Below are 17,383 nucleotides of genomic sequence, written 5' to 3'. Positions count from 1 at the left end.
CATGTAATACGTATTTAGTTAATTTCCTGTGTTTCATTTGGTATGTAATATATATTTAAATGGTATATTTTGAACTGCGTTTTAGTTGCTATTGTGTTCTCTTCTCTATTATTCTGGGAGTGAGCTTTAGGGCATTTGTAAAATTTGCTACTGAGGTCATTTACACTCTAAATTTGCATCTTGGTTTGAAAAAAGGTTAGATATATCATGTTTACTACTTCTAATTATTTCATTCCTACCGTGTGTTATTTTGTTTTTTTCTAATGTTGTTCATGTGTTTGGTTTTGCATGAGGTCATTTACACTTTAAATTTACAACTAAGCCTGAAAAAATGTTAGATATATCTTGTTTACTACTTCTAATTATTTCATTCCTGTCGTGTGTTATGTGTTATTTTGTTTTTATCTAATGTTGTTCATGTGTTTTATTTTGCATGAGGTCATTTACTCTTTAAATTTACAACTAACCCTAAAAAAAGGTTAGATATATCTTGTTTACTACTTCTAAATATTTCATTCCTATCGTGTGTTATTTTGTTTTTATCTAATGTTGTTCATGTGTTTTGTTTTGCATTAGGTCATTTACACTCCAAATTTACAGCTTACCCTGAAAAAAGGTTAGATATATCTTGTTTACTACTTCTAATTATTTCATTCCTACCGTGTGTTATTTTGTTTTTCTCTAATGTTGTTCATGTGTTTTATTTTGCATGAGGTCATTTACACTCCAAATTTGCAGCTTAGCCTGAAAGAAGGTTAGATATATCTTGCTTGAATTAAATTTCTGGACGGTGTCCCTTGTTAATTGAATTTTGTGAGCGGTGTTCCTTGTTGAAATAATTTTATGGGCGGTGTCCCTTGTTAAATGAATTTTGTAGACGGTGTCCCTTGTTGAAATAATTTTGTAGGCGGTGTCCCTTGGTAAATGAATTTTGTGGGCGGTGTCCCTTGTTGAATTAATTTTGTGGGTGGTGTCCCTTGTGTTTATTGTGTTTTGAAATTTTGGAAATGTCCATTTTTAAGGGGAAATCATGCCGAATTTTTTAAAAATAAAATTAAAAAATTGAATTTAACTTTGCTTTACTACTATAGGTAATGTCTTGTTTTATATTCAAATTCATTTTTTGCTATTACATTGAAAGACATGGTAGTAAGTTGTAGGCAGTGGCACCAGTGAGATTAATAGGAAGCATTCTCCAGTTACTGCAACTCCAGGAAGGTAGTGATCTCTAAGTTAATCAAATGGAGACCTATGCAAGTATAAAGAAGTGGGTGTACATTTTATGGAATGAATATTAGTGATCTCCACTTGTGTGTACATTTTATGTAAGTGTAATGAAGTGTGTGTGTACACACATACTATTTTTAAGGAATGTCTAACTCCTTATATGTGGAAGTATATATGTGAATGGTGCAACACTCAAGTTCTTAAGATTGTGATGTGCACAGCAAAACTATACGTGGAAGTATATATGTGAATGTTGTTCAGTCTTGTAAGAAAGGGATCTTCCTTGATTGCTTGCTTTTAATCTTTATTCATATTTATCAATTCTACTTATGGTTGGATATTGTATGAAATATTCACAAATCGGTTATCAAAATAAATACTCAAGAAAAAGGAAAATGGTCTCACGACTAAACAAAAAAAATATTACCAATTTGAAGGACCTCCAGTACAAAATTTCAAACTAATCTAGGTGAAGTAAAACTATTCACAAGCTTCAATGACCACCAAATCTCAACTCTGACCAATTCAAGAAGATCAACGTTTTGGCTTTGTTTCTTGTTAGTTTCAACTACAAGGATCTCTCTCTCTCACATTCATCATGAATTTATAATATATATATATATGAAACAAAACAAAGTTAAATGGAATGCAAGTCAAAAGAAAAAGATAAATGGAGTGCAAAGATCTGTTCTCATTGAAAGATTATTACAAAGTTAGATTTGTAATTTGGTTGCCATTAATCATGTTTATGCAGATTTATTCATTATTATAAAGTTTAAGATTTGTAGTTTGGTTGCTACTATATATGTAAATTTATTCATAATTTTTTTTCCCAACTTATTTTTTATTTTATTTTAAATTTTAACAAAGTATCTCAAATCATAAAGAAAAAATGGACTATTTACATATAAACTTATAATTGTATTCATATATATAATTTTTCAAAACAAAAACAAAACAATCTTTACCAAACAGGTATTCTGTTATTGATTCAGAATTTTTGATAACAAAACTAACTTACCAAACGTGTTTTGTTTTCGAATTCCTTAAAATACATGACAATACCAAACACGTTATCATGTTTCTCATATATAATTATAAAAAACAAAAGGATTAATTCCACCTACACCCCCTGAACTTCGACCATATCCCACTAACACCCCCTCTAGGTTTTAATATTTCACGCACATCCCTTGATCTTTAATCATACATTACAAGTTACCCCATGTCGTTAAATAACTAACGGTGTGGGCTGACGTCAGCATAAGAAATTTGTTAAAATGTCAATTTTATCTTTCTAATATATAAAATGACATCTTTAACCTCATTGACCAATACAGAATTACAAAACTACCCTTAATTTGTTAACTCCTTCATTTCACTTAAACAAACGCGCGCACACACATATATATTATATTCATCGTCATCCTCCAACATGATTCTCTCTCTGATTTTGTTCAATCCAATAAATTGCTGATTCTGTTCAATACAATAAATTTTCAATATTTGTGCTAATTAAAATTTTTTTTTAAAAAATTACATAATAAAGCCTAAAAATATTACATTTCTTTCTCTCTAACAATCAAAGATATCCTTCCCAAACTCTAAATCCAACAAACTCCACCCACTGAAATCATCTAAGCCCCTCACAACAATTCCTATATACAAAATTTCCTTCGTTACCAAAAGGATAGTTTTTTTTTTTTGGAATTTCCCCAAAAGGATAGTTGATGTCATATATATCTACATATATACCACATGTAAAACTTCAATCCATATATAAATATATACACATGCGGATGTATCAATAAAATTGATAGGGAAAGGAGAGATGAGATAAATATGGTGAGAAGAGGAAATAGTGGATGGTGACGGCGACGATAGGAGGTGGCGGTGGAGAAAGAGGTGGCGACGGCGATGGGAGGAGATCCGTGCTCGTCGTGGGTTATTTCTTTCTTGCCCATCGCCGGGAAATCCAAACCAGTTTCCTCGCCGAGACCTTTGTGTCGCATTCGCGTGGTTGGCCTCGGACAACAAACCCATCATCGGAACAGTCACCAAGCATCACCCCCACCTGAATTCTTGTTCGCCCACTAGTCGCGATCAGTCCGCCGTCATCTGTGCCTGCTTCTACATCGCGCGCAGGGTACAACTCAACCCCATTAACAAATTCACTGGTTTTCTCTATTGGATTGTGGTTCATCTGATGAGGGCATTTGTCAGTGTTGGCATTAATTGTTTCTTCCATTCCCTTCCTTTATGATCCAAATTCTTTTCAGATCTAAGCTCAATTGCTTTTGCTATTCACAGTTCACGGCTAAGGCAAGTCAAGGACAGATAATAGGAACCCTAATAGATGCTTCAGTATACTTGATGACTTGCTCACACATAGAACAATTAGGTAATAGAAAAGTAAGGGTAGTTTAGTCTTTTAGTTTCATATATAATTTATTTATGAATATTAATATACAATTGAGGGTAAAATTGTAAAATTACACCGCTCTGTTAATAAAATAGGGGGTGTAGGTGAAATATTAAAACTAAGAGGGGTTGTAAGTGGGATATGGTCAAAAATCAGGGGGTGTAAATAAAATTAACACAAAACAAAACAATCTTTACCAAACATTGATCCGATTTCTACTAAAAACATACTAATATCAGAACGATTGTTTTTATATCATACAAAACCATAACATATAACATTATTGTCATCCAAACCGACCCTCGGTCTCTAAAGTTTGCCTCTTCTTTTTAGTGTAAACAATTAATTGAGGGTGGAATGTATAAATATATATAAATATAGACTATATATAGACGTATCTGAAGGTGTCAAGCGTTCACGGAGTGTCTGTCACGTAGCTTCGTACTTCTCAGGTTTAGTTTTTGGCATTTTCAAATGAATTAACTTCTTAAAGGATATTTGACCTATATCTGTCTAATAGTATTTTGCAAGTTTGAATTCTCTCTCTTTCACATCGCTTTTGCTTTCTTTCTAATTTTTTTGGCGCTCTCTTTCTCTCTCTAACTTTCCCCTCTTTCTCTCTCTAACTTTCCCCTCTCTCTCTCATTCACTGACATGGATAAATTATTAAAATATAACACAGTAGAAAAGCTTTTTGCCATAGGGTTTGTAATATAAGTTCATTTTATATACCACCTGTGAAGTCTCGTGAATCTTTTACCAATCACTTTATCTAAAACGGAGTTGGAGATCTACTGTTAGGGTTCTACTACCATACAACTATCTCACCGGATCTAAGGTACTTTCTTTCTCATTTTCCACCACTTTCTTGCTCTTCATTTTCGTTTTTTCTTGGAAAGTTCGTATTTTTCTTCAGTTCTTTCTTTGGGGTTGTTGTTAGTGCTCGCAGTTGTAGCCCTCCTTGTTTGTTCTTCTGTTATTTCGTTACACTGAGCTTAGTTCAACAAGAATTTCTAGAATTATTGCAGTTTATAGGTTTTTGGTGGTCGTTTCTCCGTCTGATGTACAAATTGTTCGCACTATTTGGGTTTGATTTGGGGTTTGTCCAGAATTGTGTAGATAATGGGATTCATTATATACATATTTCCATTTTAGCTTTCATTATTGTTTCATATTGGTCAAAGTTTAATTAAGTTGATGTTTTGAGCTTAATTTTCTCATTGTAGTTGGGCTTCATTCAGACAGATAAATTAATTGTGTACGAAGGAGGCAATGTCACTTGCCCTCTGTTTGTTTGCTGAGAAACTGCCAAATGCATAAAACATGTTGAATTCATAGGAAAATACTATGCATCATTTTTATTTATTTTAATTAACCTGCAAAAGCTGGACTTAGAAAAGAGTTGTACCCAGATAAAAACTACTGGAGGGTTTTGTCTTTCATTTTTCAAATAATGGAAATTAAGACATTCAGGGCTCCGAGTTTTAGACTTCCTCTATTTCTTTCTTGATCAATTGGAGGATTCTGTTCAAATATTAACTAAAAATATTCAGAGTCTTAAGACTTTCTTTTTCCTTTGTTCTTTCTTTCCCTTTCGCTTTTATAGAGACGAAAGAAAACTTCAAGGAAAATAGCTGCGAGATATTTGTTTGGATCCTACTCTCTTTTAAAACTAATGACTGGAAAAGACAAATCACTAATTTTGGAGCTTCAGAAAACCCAAGGAATCAGTTTGAATTTTATGCGGAAGGATAGACTTGGTTCAATTTTCATCCCAAACAAATTGTTAATGCATTCATTTTTTCCTGTTATGACTTCTCCTTTAGAACGTTTGTGCTTCGAATTCACTTTCATGGGATAAAATATCAGAATTTGTAGTGATGCAACATCTTTAAAATATAAAATAATATATTTAAGAGATAAAAAAAACCCCAAACTTATTGTAGATACTTTGCAAAGTGTCATATAGATGTATTGCATGGATATGTTATGTAAATTTTGGATGAAATTTTAATTATGTCGAAAAAAAATGGTGATTTATCGTGAGATATATCAGAGGATTACCGAAAATAGCTCTTATCATGCTGTATGTATATGATATAAATATATTCCTTAAAGTACATATATTTTGGTATCCTTTTCATTTGCTATGTGTATTTCATCTGTAAAGCCTTAAAAAGGCTAAAAATCTAAAAGTACATAGTTTCTGTTGTATAACATGTTATAGATATTGTATACTGTTGACAGAATACTACAAGTATGTCACTAATATGGTAGAAAAATTAATGATAATTTTGAGTTCAAATCATCTAGGAACTTTATGTGTTTGCATCGTTGGTGTGAATGTGGACTACATTTTTTTGGGATAAATAGGACATAAACACATGCACCTATATTCCGATCAAGATTTGATGCTTCTGTCCTTTTGGTGAAGTTGTGGATATATACTGGTATATATTTGAATTTTATTGATATATATGTTTTCATAATTGACTCTCACCCTGCCATTTCTTGTGCACTGGGCTACCCTTTTTTTTGCTCCCACTAATGTTGTGATTAAATTTTTTGGCATTGTAGTTGGTGGTGTAAATATTTGTGTTTTTGTGCTTGCAATGTTTTTGTGCTTGCAATTATCCTTTTGTAGTGTTACATCATTCCTCGCCTGCTTGTCAAATGCCCTCTTGTTGGACCTACGTTTGATGAGGTCCACTAATCTCATATATTAGCTGATAATGGTTGCCTTGGAGGACAATGGATGGATGAGAACAGGGATATTGAAACTTATGTGGGTTTAAGCATATGAAATCTAAAGGAAGTTGAAACAGGCATGTGTTGCATGCTTCTGACTTTTGGAAATTGGGAATCAACAACTTTTTTGAAAATGAAGGATATTCATTATTTTACACACTTACTTCCTTGATTGGATATTTGTAGGTCATAAAAAAACTCTTAAATTAACATTGCTATTAAACCAACTTAATCCTTTTACTGCACATAACAAGTTAAAATGTGCACATGCTATAATGAAGAAAGCTACTGATTTTTCAAATCCAGACACGTGTCAGCTTTTCAGTTTTAGCCTTTTAGGCTAGTTTAAATAGTAGATTTCTCTACCTTTTGTTAGATGTCATCGGCAGCCAGACTACCTCAGTTCCTTGGGGCCTGGGCTATAAAGAAAAAGGACAATACCATGGGATTCACTGGGATTCTTGGATTCTCCTATCGTGGAAAATACTTATTTTTATAGGATGAGTTAAATGGTTCTACATGATGGACTTTCTTACGTTGGAGCAGCATGGAAGGATAGCATCTTGGTCTTCCACACAAGGCATCTCAAACATCATCCAACTTAAAAATACAAAATAGCATTACCTTAGGTAACCATTTCTTCTCTCATCTGGCCCACATCAGTATGGGAGTTGGTGAAGCTTGATTTTACCAGTGGAGCCTTTAGGCGTCTATTTTTAGTCTGTGGCATGATTTTTTTAGTTATAGGCCATGGTGGGCCCTTCTTGTCCTAGCATGCATGCTTTCTCTCTGGGCAATCAGAAGTTTCTCGCTTTTTCTATTGGCTTCTGTGATGTCCACTTCTGGTACAGGATTTCTAGTTTAGAGTGCTACATGATTGTTTGGATGATGATGATGTGTTTTTCAAGTGCGCCTAACTCTCAACCTTTTTTTTTTTTTTAGTGTGGTGTTTTTGATAGTTTTATAAATATATTTTTCTGTGCCTCAATGTTCTTTCTTGTTTGATATTGTATCTGCAGATATGTTGATAGGATCTTTGTAACTTAAGTTGATGCTACAATTGAAGCTTTTTGAAAGGCATCAAACAGGGAGTGCTAGGCCGTAAACACTTAAAATGGAGAAGTATGAAATACTAGAGCAGATTGGGAAAGGTTCCTTTGGTTCAGCTCTACTTGTGAGGCATAAGCATGAAAAGAAAAAGTAAGGGTGCATCCATTTTTTAAACTTTTTTATGCATGCTTATACAAACTTGCACAATTACTTTTCATTCTGGATAGTGTGTGATATGATTCTTTACCATGTTAAGTAAGTTTATATATTATGGTGATGAGTTTTACTTTTCCTCTTTAATCAAGGTATGTCCTGAAGAAAATCCGTCTTGCTCGGCAGACCAATAGGACTCGCAGATCTGCCCACCAGGAGGTCAGTGTCTTTGTTTTGCTTTTATTGTTATCTACATGAAATCAGTTTGCATAATTTGTCGCAAATGATTTGAAAGTTTAATCTTAAATTATATGTGTTCGATATAATCTTAACTGTCTCTTTAACAGATGTGGATTTTAATGAACTTTTTTTTTTTTTTTTTTTTCCTAGTTGGTACTCACACACATTGCCTCCACTCAGATTCGAACCCCTGACCTCCCTTTGGGAAGTAGGGGCCTTGTACCGCTAGGCCACAGGCCTATTGGTGATTTTAATGAACTCTAAATCTATATGTGTGTGTATAATCACACATGCGCGCACTTATATATAGCATCTCGTGCCTATTCAACATTTTAATGCATATATTGAACATAAGCTGCTGCATCTGTTATTATTGTGCAGATGGAGCTTGTCTCTAGAGTGCGAAATCCATATATTGTGGAGTATAAAGATTCCTGGGTAGAAAAGGTCAGTGCATGTTTTCACATCAAACCATTTTTACTAAATAAAGTAATCATAGTTATTGGATATTTGGTCCTTTTTAACCTGCTTGTTTTATTAATCCTGTGCAATTCTCTTAGTGTCCACTTTTTGTTTAATGTTCTTGTGATACTATCTGTTCCTTTATATCTTTTATAACATTGCATACTCCTTTGGGTTGATAAATGTTTACTTAAAAAGTTAAAATTCATTAGATTCCATCTCTATTGAGTGTGAAGTCAGCCATGAATTCTTTGATTTTTTCCTTTAAAAGGAACCTGAAAGTTTATTTATTAGAAGAAGTATACTGTCGTATTTCATTGGGTAAAAATCACACCTCTTATTCTGCTCTTGTACCATGGTGCCCTAATCGTGGAAAAATGTGCAAATCATTCTAGCTTAAGATTTTGATGTTATGTGCCAAGGACGTGTGTTGTTGTTTAGTTAATTTTATCATGGTCGTTTTAGATGTGGCGAAATGAGGTGATAATTTGGATAAAATTGAATGCTCAAAAATAACCCTACAAAGGCTGTGCTTAAATCTTTGTAACACTAAGGTCATTTCAAGAGTGATCGTCAGTACCAGAAGATGTATTTTTTAAGGAAATCTGTAAAGGATAAGAGGTACAAGATACGTAAAAAAAAGTATGTCTATTGCTGCAAATTACAGTCCTGATTTAATTAATTGTTATATCTACAACAGACACCGACTTGACATCTTACAAGAATTTTATCTATGCTTATTACTATCAGCACCCTTGTGACTTGCAGAAGAATCATATATGTCATGCAAGTTGGATTTCTGTTTTCGTGTTGATGTGTATATATATATATATTTTCTTTTCATAATAATGTAAAAGTTCATTAGAGATAGGGAAATACGAACGGGTAATAGATTCATATAAATGAATGGCATGTAGAGATTTAATGAACTGGCTAAAAATTTAATCTGGTGATCGAATGAATTGTGCCCATTCCTTCCTGTATTTTTCGGTTAAAGGCAAAATGTATGACTAATGTTGTATGTTGAGAATTCAATTTTTTATGGAGATGTTATGACCCTCTTTTGTAAATTTTACAATCTAACAGGTGATAGATAGGGAACCTTATTTTACCAAGTTATCTAATTCCTATTATCTGTTTAAGGAACCTTATTTTACCAAGTTATCTAATTCCTGTGTGCCTCTCTCAACATTAACCTTAATTGTTGGGCTACAATTTGGACTGAGGTGGCTAAAAGACCTCAGCTTATGCTGCAATACCTTTTCTTTTTTAAGTAAAGGGAAGTGCCTTGTTGACTGTTAAGGTATTCACACAGCAAGTTGTTATCTTGATTTGCTGTGCATTAACAGCTTTATGTCCTCATTTTCAGGGTTGCTATGTTTGCATTGTTATTGGGTATTGTGAAGGTGGAGACATGTAAGTCATCTTTCTAGTTTAAATGAGTCATTTGAAGAACTGTAGATCAGTTCAATTATTCGTATTATTGTATATGATGTGTTCTTGCTCTTTGTATGACATTTGCACCACTTGTTCATAGGGCGGAAGCTATCAAGAGAGCCAACAGTGTTCATTTTCCTGAAGAGGTTGTTACCGGGCAGCTAACTTATTATGTTTTCTGTTTTATACTTCTAAACATTTCTGAATTCAAAATACTAATTTTCTTTTAAGTTAATTTCAATTGAACTGTGTGAAGAAACTCTGTAAGTGGCTAGTTCAACTCCTGATGGCTCTGGATTACCTGCACACGAACCATATTCTTCACCGAGATGTCAAGGTCAGTGGCATCTCAGTGTGATTTTTAAAGGTTTACTTAATTGTTACACTTCTGAATTCCTGAAGCTGTTCTGTGCTGATTTTGTTTCCACACTTACTTCAGTGTTCAAATATCTTTCTAACAAAAGATCGTGACATACGTTTAGGTAATTTGATACATTATTTTATTCCTGTTAACCCTGAATACCTTTATAACTTTGTTAATGTATATGCCACTTATTGCTTCAGGTTTTAATGATCTCTATGTTGTATAGTGTAAGGTGCTTCAATTAATCTATTGGTTGCAGGTGATTTTGGCCTTGCTAAAATGTTGACTTCTGATGATCTTGCTTCCTCTGTGAGTAGTGTGGTCAAAATTATTGTTCATCTGCCATGATTGTTCTTCTGCATAATCTCATTGCTGTGGCATATATACTCCAATTGCAGGTGGTGGGAACTCCTAGTTATATGTGCCCTGAGCTTCTTGCTGATATACCTTATGGTTCTAAATCAGATATCTGGTCTTTAGGTAAACTCCACACTAGTTTTAAGCTTCAGGTCTAGATTTTTGTCTGTTTCTTTGGTGACCATTTAATATACTCCTAAAATGTTATCCAGGATGCTGTATATATGAAATGACTGCTCATAAGCCTGCATTCAAAGCTTTTGTAAGTTGTCGGTTTTCTGTTTGAATCATTTTGGGTTGATATGATATCTTTTAGAATATCTGTATTTTAATTGCACTCTTATGAATATGGCATCGGCAGAATGGTTATGTGACTTATGCCATATTATTTCAATCTTGTATGACATCTGTAACTGCTGTAGAGATCATTATAACTACTTTAAGGTTTGCAATGATCCAAATATTGCAAATTACATTCTTGGTTCCTTCATAAGAACAATGTTTGTCACGCATGGAGCTGAGCAATAATAATGCTTAAAATTAGCTCGCTCAAATCTTGTTTCGAATATTGTAATATGAGAATGCCTAAAGGTTCTAGTGTGGAGTCTTGTGTGGCTGTTTGTACTGGTTCAATTTACTCCCTATAGCACGTGTAGGAGCAAGTCATCCTTAGAAAGGATTTTTCATGAAATAATATGGGGTCATTACATACTATAAATTCATTGTAAGACGAACTTTTCATAATTCTAATTCTGATTTTACATCATGTGAGATAGATTTGTATTAAATGTTATGAAAATTATGGGTGCATTCAAAGGTACGATGTAAACTATAAAGAATAGTTTCTTTTCACTCGAGTTGCTCTGTTTCATAATGGTTTCCACCTCCTCCACTCCATTTTTGAGTTTTGGTGCAGCACAATTATTTATTATTAAACCTATTAGTCCTATTATGGTAAATTGATTTTCTTTTCACCTTTGTGAGCAGGACATGCAAGCTCTGATCAACAAAATAAACAAATCCATAGTGGCTCCGCTTCCGACCATGTATTCTGGTGCATTGTGAGTCCCTTGCCTTCTTTGAAGTTGCATTCACATATTTCTGATTATCATTTATTCCAGTTGTGTTTTAGCTATTAACAACTTGTACTTCCTTATCTTATTTTGATTTTGATTTTTTTTTTTTTTTGTTTAGTCGAGGTCTTGTTAAAAGTATGCTGCGGAAAAATCCAGAGCTTAGACCAAGTGTAAGTAACATTCTGCAATTTTCTTTATGTAGAAAAATCTTAGTACAGATTGAAAGTTTACAAATACTCTTATGTTTTCTACATTTTTCTACATTTAAGAACAATCTGATGGATTATGAATTTAATCTTTAGGCTGAATATGATCCGTCATGATGTTCCCAAAATCCTATTTCATGCCCGCCAGCGTAATTTCTATATTTTTTTTGTCGTTAATGGAAGAAATCAAATAGTGGTAAGCATGTTAGAAGATCAGGCCATGTATATATCATCTTGCTGAACTGTGAATTGCGGAGTTTCCGCAAGTGAACATGTGAATGGATGTGTTTATGATGTCAAGTTTTGCATGTTTCTCTAATGTTGGAATCATTTGAAATCTTGGCAACTTTAAATTTGTGTCAAAATTTGTACTTTGAGAGAGTGAAAGCTACTTGTATTTATATCATTCTATTTGCAGTATATTAGGAAAACTTCAATTTATATTTGTTCTACCAAGCTTTAGTAAAGTCGAAGCTGGGTAGACCACACACAACAGCATTCTGAAGTCAAATGAGGAAATACATGTAGCAATTATAAATTGGTGCCCCCATATAGTTCTCTTCTTTCCCTGAAGTTTTATTTCTTGCGCAAGGAGTTGGGTTAGACTGGGGATGTAATCTTATAAAATTCCTTTTGAAAAATGTAGCACAAATTTGAACCACCAAATTTGGACTATAGCAGACTTAGCAGTGTCCACATCATATCAAAGCCTCTTATGGCTTGATGATGGTATTAACAGTTTAGTCAAATGTATGTCTTCAACTCTGCCCTTTAAAGTGTTGCTCTGTTTTGCCAGGCTGCGGATCTCCTCAGGCACCCACATCTTCAACCTTACATCCTCCAAATCCATCTGAAATCTAATAGCCCTCGACGAAATACATTCCCAGGCAGATGGTCTGATTCTAACTACGAAAAGAGGACTAGATTTCTTGCACCTGAATCCGTTACAAAGCTAGCGAACAGAGAGAAACGGCGATCATTTAGCAATGATAGGGCCTTAAATCCTAGTATATCTGGAACTGAGCGAAGCTATCCATGTTCTTCTCAAAGAGCTCAGGATTTTCAAAGCTCTTTAAATACTAAGTTCTCAGAATTATCTGTTGGAAGTATCCATGAAGATATAGGGATTGTTAAGTCCACGGCCACAAAGTTTCCGAATGCTGCCAGAACTCCAAGATCAACACCAGCGAAGGCTTCTGCTACTCCAAGGAGACATACAACTCCATCAAAAATATCCAACATTGGTTTAAATCGCGATTCGGTAAGTTTGTAGGTGATGGATATAGAAATTATGCTTTCAGTTTCTAATTTATTGATGTTGAATTGAATAAAGCATTTTTAAGGCTTGCCAAAAAAAAAAAATCCAACATTGTTTTTTAGTACTTGGGAAAAAAAAAAGGCTTGCAATTTTTTTCTGAGAATTTCTGATACCTTCTTTGTATTCTTGGTTTGCAATTACTAATGAAGATGCCTTATATGATAGGCTCAACCTAATATGTTTATTTGTTAATCAGCCATCCCATTTTACCCAGTTAAAGGTAAAAAAAAATTTCCAGAAAAATGCCTGAGAGAATCTTCGAGTTGGGATGGTAAAGTATTATTTGATCGGATTGACATTTTTTCAACGAGCTTGTAACCATATTACTTAGTAACTCATCCACCCCTCTACATGGTATAGACTAGATGTTGTACCTTTGTACACTCTTATCTGGTTTTACCGATCAGATGCAAAAACTAATCTGTAAAATCCTGACAGCTTTAAGGTGCTAGTGTATTTCGGTAGGTATATAATAACATAGCATGCTCATATTTGCAGCTTCCAGCATCACGTACTCCAGCAAGTAATCCTTTCAGACCAACGCGCAGAGCTTCTCTTCCATTGTCAACAAGAGGCGCAGCATTAGAGTCACCTCATAAACCAAGCATGGGTCTCCTCCATAGCTTGGGGTCTCCAGATGTCTCTGTCAATGCTCCAAGAATTGACAAGATGGTCGAATTCCCCCTAGCCTCATCTGAAGAACCCCTCTTCCCTGTTCGCAGAACTTCATCAACACCTGCACATTGTTCTTCTACATCGCCAAACTGTGGTGACCGATCAATCACAAAAGACAAGTGCACTGTTCAAATTCTGGATAGAACATTTGCCAGGCCACACATGGTTGATGCTGATCGCGGAGTTCCACAAAATGGAAGTGAATGTTCAGAGCAAAATCCAACCACTGTGGTTTCAAGCCGTTCGTCTTCAGATTCTCGGCAACGTCGGTTCGACACCTCGTCGTACCAGCAACGCGCTGAGGCATTGGAAGGGTTGCTTGAGTTCAGTGCGCAGCTCATGCAACAAGAAAGATTCGAAGAGCTTGGAGTGTTATTGAAGCCATTCGGACCTGAGAAGGTTTCTCCTAGGGAAACTGCTATCTGGTTGACCAAGAGCTTCAAAGAAACTGGTGCCTAGCAGAACACTATAACACATTGCTGCTGCTTGTACATTAGCTTTGCTGTCGATGTTTAATGTTAAACGGAGAGGATTATCAGTCTTGATTTGTCGAAACTGGTAATGTAGGATGGGATCTTATTTATTTCCCACATCCGCGGGAATGGTTTTGGATTCTGAAGTTCATCAAGAAGCTGTAAATTGAATTCTTCTTTGACTTGAAACTGTGCCAAATCTTTTAAATTGTCTTAGGATAATGAATCAGTATGTTTCACAGTGGTCACCTGACTTTTGCTAACTCCATTTTTTGATACATAGGCAAGTTTTTTTCAGCACTTTTGGAGTCTGAAATTTTGACTACTTTTGAATTATGGCTTTATTGGAAGGGAGTATGTCAATATAGAATCAATTTTCACATATCATGAAGCCTCCAAATATATTGTTCCAATTCTGAAAATCCTTGAGAGTACAAAACCCCTGTAAACTTGAGTCAATTTGTTATGCTCTATGTTGGTAATTCTCTGCACAATAATGTTTTATCTATTGTAAAGAGACTCAAATGTTAACAAAAGTAATTTCCTATCTTGTGAAAGTGGATTATTCAAACTGTCCTAATCCATGGATAAAAGAAAGACAAATCAGTAACTCATTTTTAGTCTTCTAATACTTTCTAGTTGATGAGTTCTTTGTCAATATATACTGTAGGGGTTCTTTTTTACTAGGTAATAAAACAACAATAAAATAGTGATATCAGGAATACAAATACGAAGGAAAACAGAGGAGATGCTCAGTGCAGGAGGAGGAGAAGAAGACCAACTATCAAGATCAAGATGGTGGTAGGGCGAGTATACAGTATTTCATGACAGCTTTTCTTCCTTTCAGGGGGTTGGTTCTTTTTTCATAGGACAGTGCCATTTATAGATCTAGATTTCATTGGTTATTATCCAATGGTCCCTTTTATGCATGGTCCCTCGCATGCATCACCCCCAATCCGGATTACGTGAGTAATCCTGAAGATTTAGGAGTTTGAAGGGTCTAATCCTTTCCTCGAGTCTTGTCCCATGTTGCCATGTCACTTCTCCCTTAATCAGGGGTATTAAATGTTGCTTGGCCGTCGGTTGGTCAAGCCTGACATAGCATTAATTGTGATTTTAAGGTTTGTTGTTATGACGTGTATAATCCCATCATCTTGTTAATTGGGCCTTGCCGAGAGCGAAGGCACCTCTTGACTTCTCATCCACCAATCCAAGATTCTCCTAAGTTTCCCAAACATGGATTCCTATGACACGAAGATCCTACCTTCATCTCATGCTAAGGAACTCCAATCTTTCAAAACAGCATCGTCTGGCGTAACACCAGGATTCGGGATATTCGAGAGTCGGTCTCTTGAGACTTGATGGGTCTGGTGTGGTGCCAGGGCTTGGAATGCTCGAGGATCAGCTTCGCGAGGCTTATTGGGCCTGGAGTGATGCCAGGGTTTAGAGTGCTCGAGATTTGATCTTTCGAGGCTTGATGGGCTTGGAGCAATTCCAGGGCTTAAAGTGTACGAGATTTGATCTTTCGAAGCTTGAGGGCCTGGAGCGATGCCAGGGCTTAAAGTGCTCGAGATTTGATCTTTCGAGGCTTGAGGGCCTGGAGCGATGCCAGGGCTTAAAGTGCTCGAGATTTGATCTTTCGAGGCTTGAGGGCCTGGAGCGATACCAGGGCTTAGAGTACTCGAGATTTGATCTTTCGAGGCTTGGGGGCTTGGAGTGGTGCCAGGGCTTAGAGTGTTCGAGATTTGATCTTTCGAGACTTGGGGGCCTGGAGCAATGCCAGGGGTTAGAGTGTTCGAGATTTGATCTTTCGAGGCTTGGGGGCCTGGAGCGATGCCAGGGCTTAGAGTGCTCGAGATTTGATCTTTCGAGGCTTGAGGGCCTGGAGCGATGCCAGGGCTTAAAGTGCTCGAGATTTGATCTTTCGAGGCTTGAGGGCTTGGAGTGATACCAGGGCTTAAAGTGCTCGAGATTTGATCTTTCGAGGCTTGAGGGCTTGGAGCGATGCCAGGGCTTCGAGTGCTCAAGATTTGATCTTTCGAGGCCTTTGACTTTTCAACTTGCCATGGAGGATTTAGCTAGGGTTGTATTGACTTGTCAACGTGCCACATTAACGTCTAATGAGTGACACCCACATTTTGCCCCCCTGCATGTGTGACGATTCGACATGAATTATTGCGCGTGCAAGACTAGGTTTCTAGGTCATTTATTGTTTTGAGGAGGTTGAAGAGACGCGAGCATGAAAGGTCGCCTCCAGTTATTAATGCGTCGGCTGTTGCCGATTTGATTTTTGGGGATTCTTGTGGTAAGAGGGCTATTAAAAGGGAACAGTGACGGAGTAAAGGGTTTACTTGTGAAAAGAACTTAGAAAGTACTGAGATTACCTGAACTTCCATCGTCCCCAGAGAAAAGATCTTACGAAAGTTTAAAGTTCTTTGGTTCACTGTTGTTCGTAGTGGAAGGGACTGCCACCATGGTTAGCAAGAAACAAGAATTATGCAAAAAGGATTGCCCTCCGCCAAAGGTGCTAGCAGATTCGGAATGGCGACAGGCACCATTTTTTAGAAAAAATGACCTGTTTTGGCACTGGGCGAGCAAGGTTGTGGTTGCTGGCGAACCGCTTGAAGTGGTTGAATTGATGGAGGAGGAAGTTGAAATGAACCTGGCTCCTCGCATCCCTGCGGATACGATCCTGCAATTTGGGGTCGAGCAAGGGCAATATCCATAGTCTTATGTGAACTTTAATAATCACATAAGTCCGGCCCATAGTTGGAAAAAATGGACGGACGCGATCCTTGCAAACCTGGAGTACAAGGCAATTTTCGATGCAGCGAGCTTGACATCGTGTATTAAGCTGTTTCGCCAAATACACATTCCTCGCGACACTGCAGGTTTATGGGAACTAACTTCGCGATGGAGCTCAAGCTCGCACACTTTCATTACTGCGTGGGGAAAGTTCACTCCCACTATTGAGGATGTGAGCCAGTTGCTAGGGCTACCTTTTCAATTGGTAGAGAATTTTGGCTCTTGGGAGTTCATGTAAGCTGAAGAGACTTTAGCTCATGATCTCGAGACGGCTCTGGAGAAAACCAACGATTTTAGGTCGTTGTGGGGCGCACAGGGTGTTCGCCATGTTGAGCGAGGCAAGGGTACACGCAAGGCCACTCTTGGGGCG

The 17,383-nt window shown here is 36.2% G+C and overlaps 1 protein-coding gene across 2 annotated transcripts; it reads left to right on the top strand.

Annotated features, from left to right (window-relative positions):
* The first annotated feature begins 3,057 nt into the window (after positions 1 to 3,057).
* Positions 3,058 to 14,456, top strand: LOC132306890 (serine/threonine-protein kinase Nek2). 2 transcript variants are annotated; one of them, XM_059804478.1, is made up of 15 exons: positions 3,058 to 3,373; positions 7,417 to 7,597; positions 7,753 to 7,819; positions 8,222 to 8,287; positions 9,672 to 9,718; positions 9,840 to 9,885; positions 9,996 to 10,076; positions 10,179 to 10,221; positions 10,363 to 10,412; positions 10,502 to 10,583; positions 10,673 to 10,722; positions 11,448 to 11,521; positions 11,655 to 11,706; positions 12,539 to 13,003; positions 13,559 to 14,456. In XM_059804478.1, the coding sequence occupies exons 2-15, from the start codon at positions 7,512 to 7,514 to the stop codon at positions 14,192 to 14,194; spliced, it is 1,845 nt and encodes a 614-aa protein (XP_059660461.1). In that variant the 5' UTR covers positions 3,058 to 3,373; positions 7,417 to 7,511; the 3' UTR covers positions 14,195 to 14,456. The 2 variants fall into 2 exon arrangements, with proteins under 2 accessions (XP_059660461.1, XP_059660460.1); XM_059804477.1 differs by lacking the exon at positions 3,058 to 3,373 and adding an exon at positions 4,166 to 4,487.
* Positions 14,457 to 17,383: the final 2,927 nt, after the last annotated feature.

Source organism: Cornus florida, unplaced genomic scaffold (assembly GCF_030987335.1).
Source record: "Cornus florida cultivar Cherokee Brave unplaced genomic scaffold, ASM3098733v1 CherokeeBrave_3.0.0_Hap2_Chr05, whole genome shotgun sequence".
Classification (NCBI taxonomy): Eukaryota; Viridiplantae; Streptophyta; class Magnoliopsida; order Cornales; family Cornaceae; genus Cornus; species Cornus florida.
The sequence above is the reverse complement of the archived record's forward strand: the minus strand, read 5'-3'. Positions and strand labels throughout refer to the sequence as shown.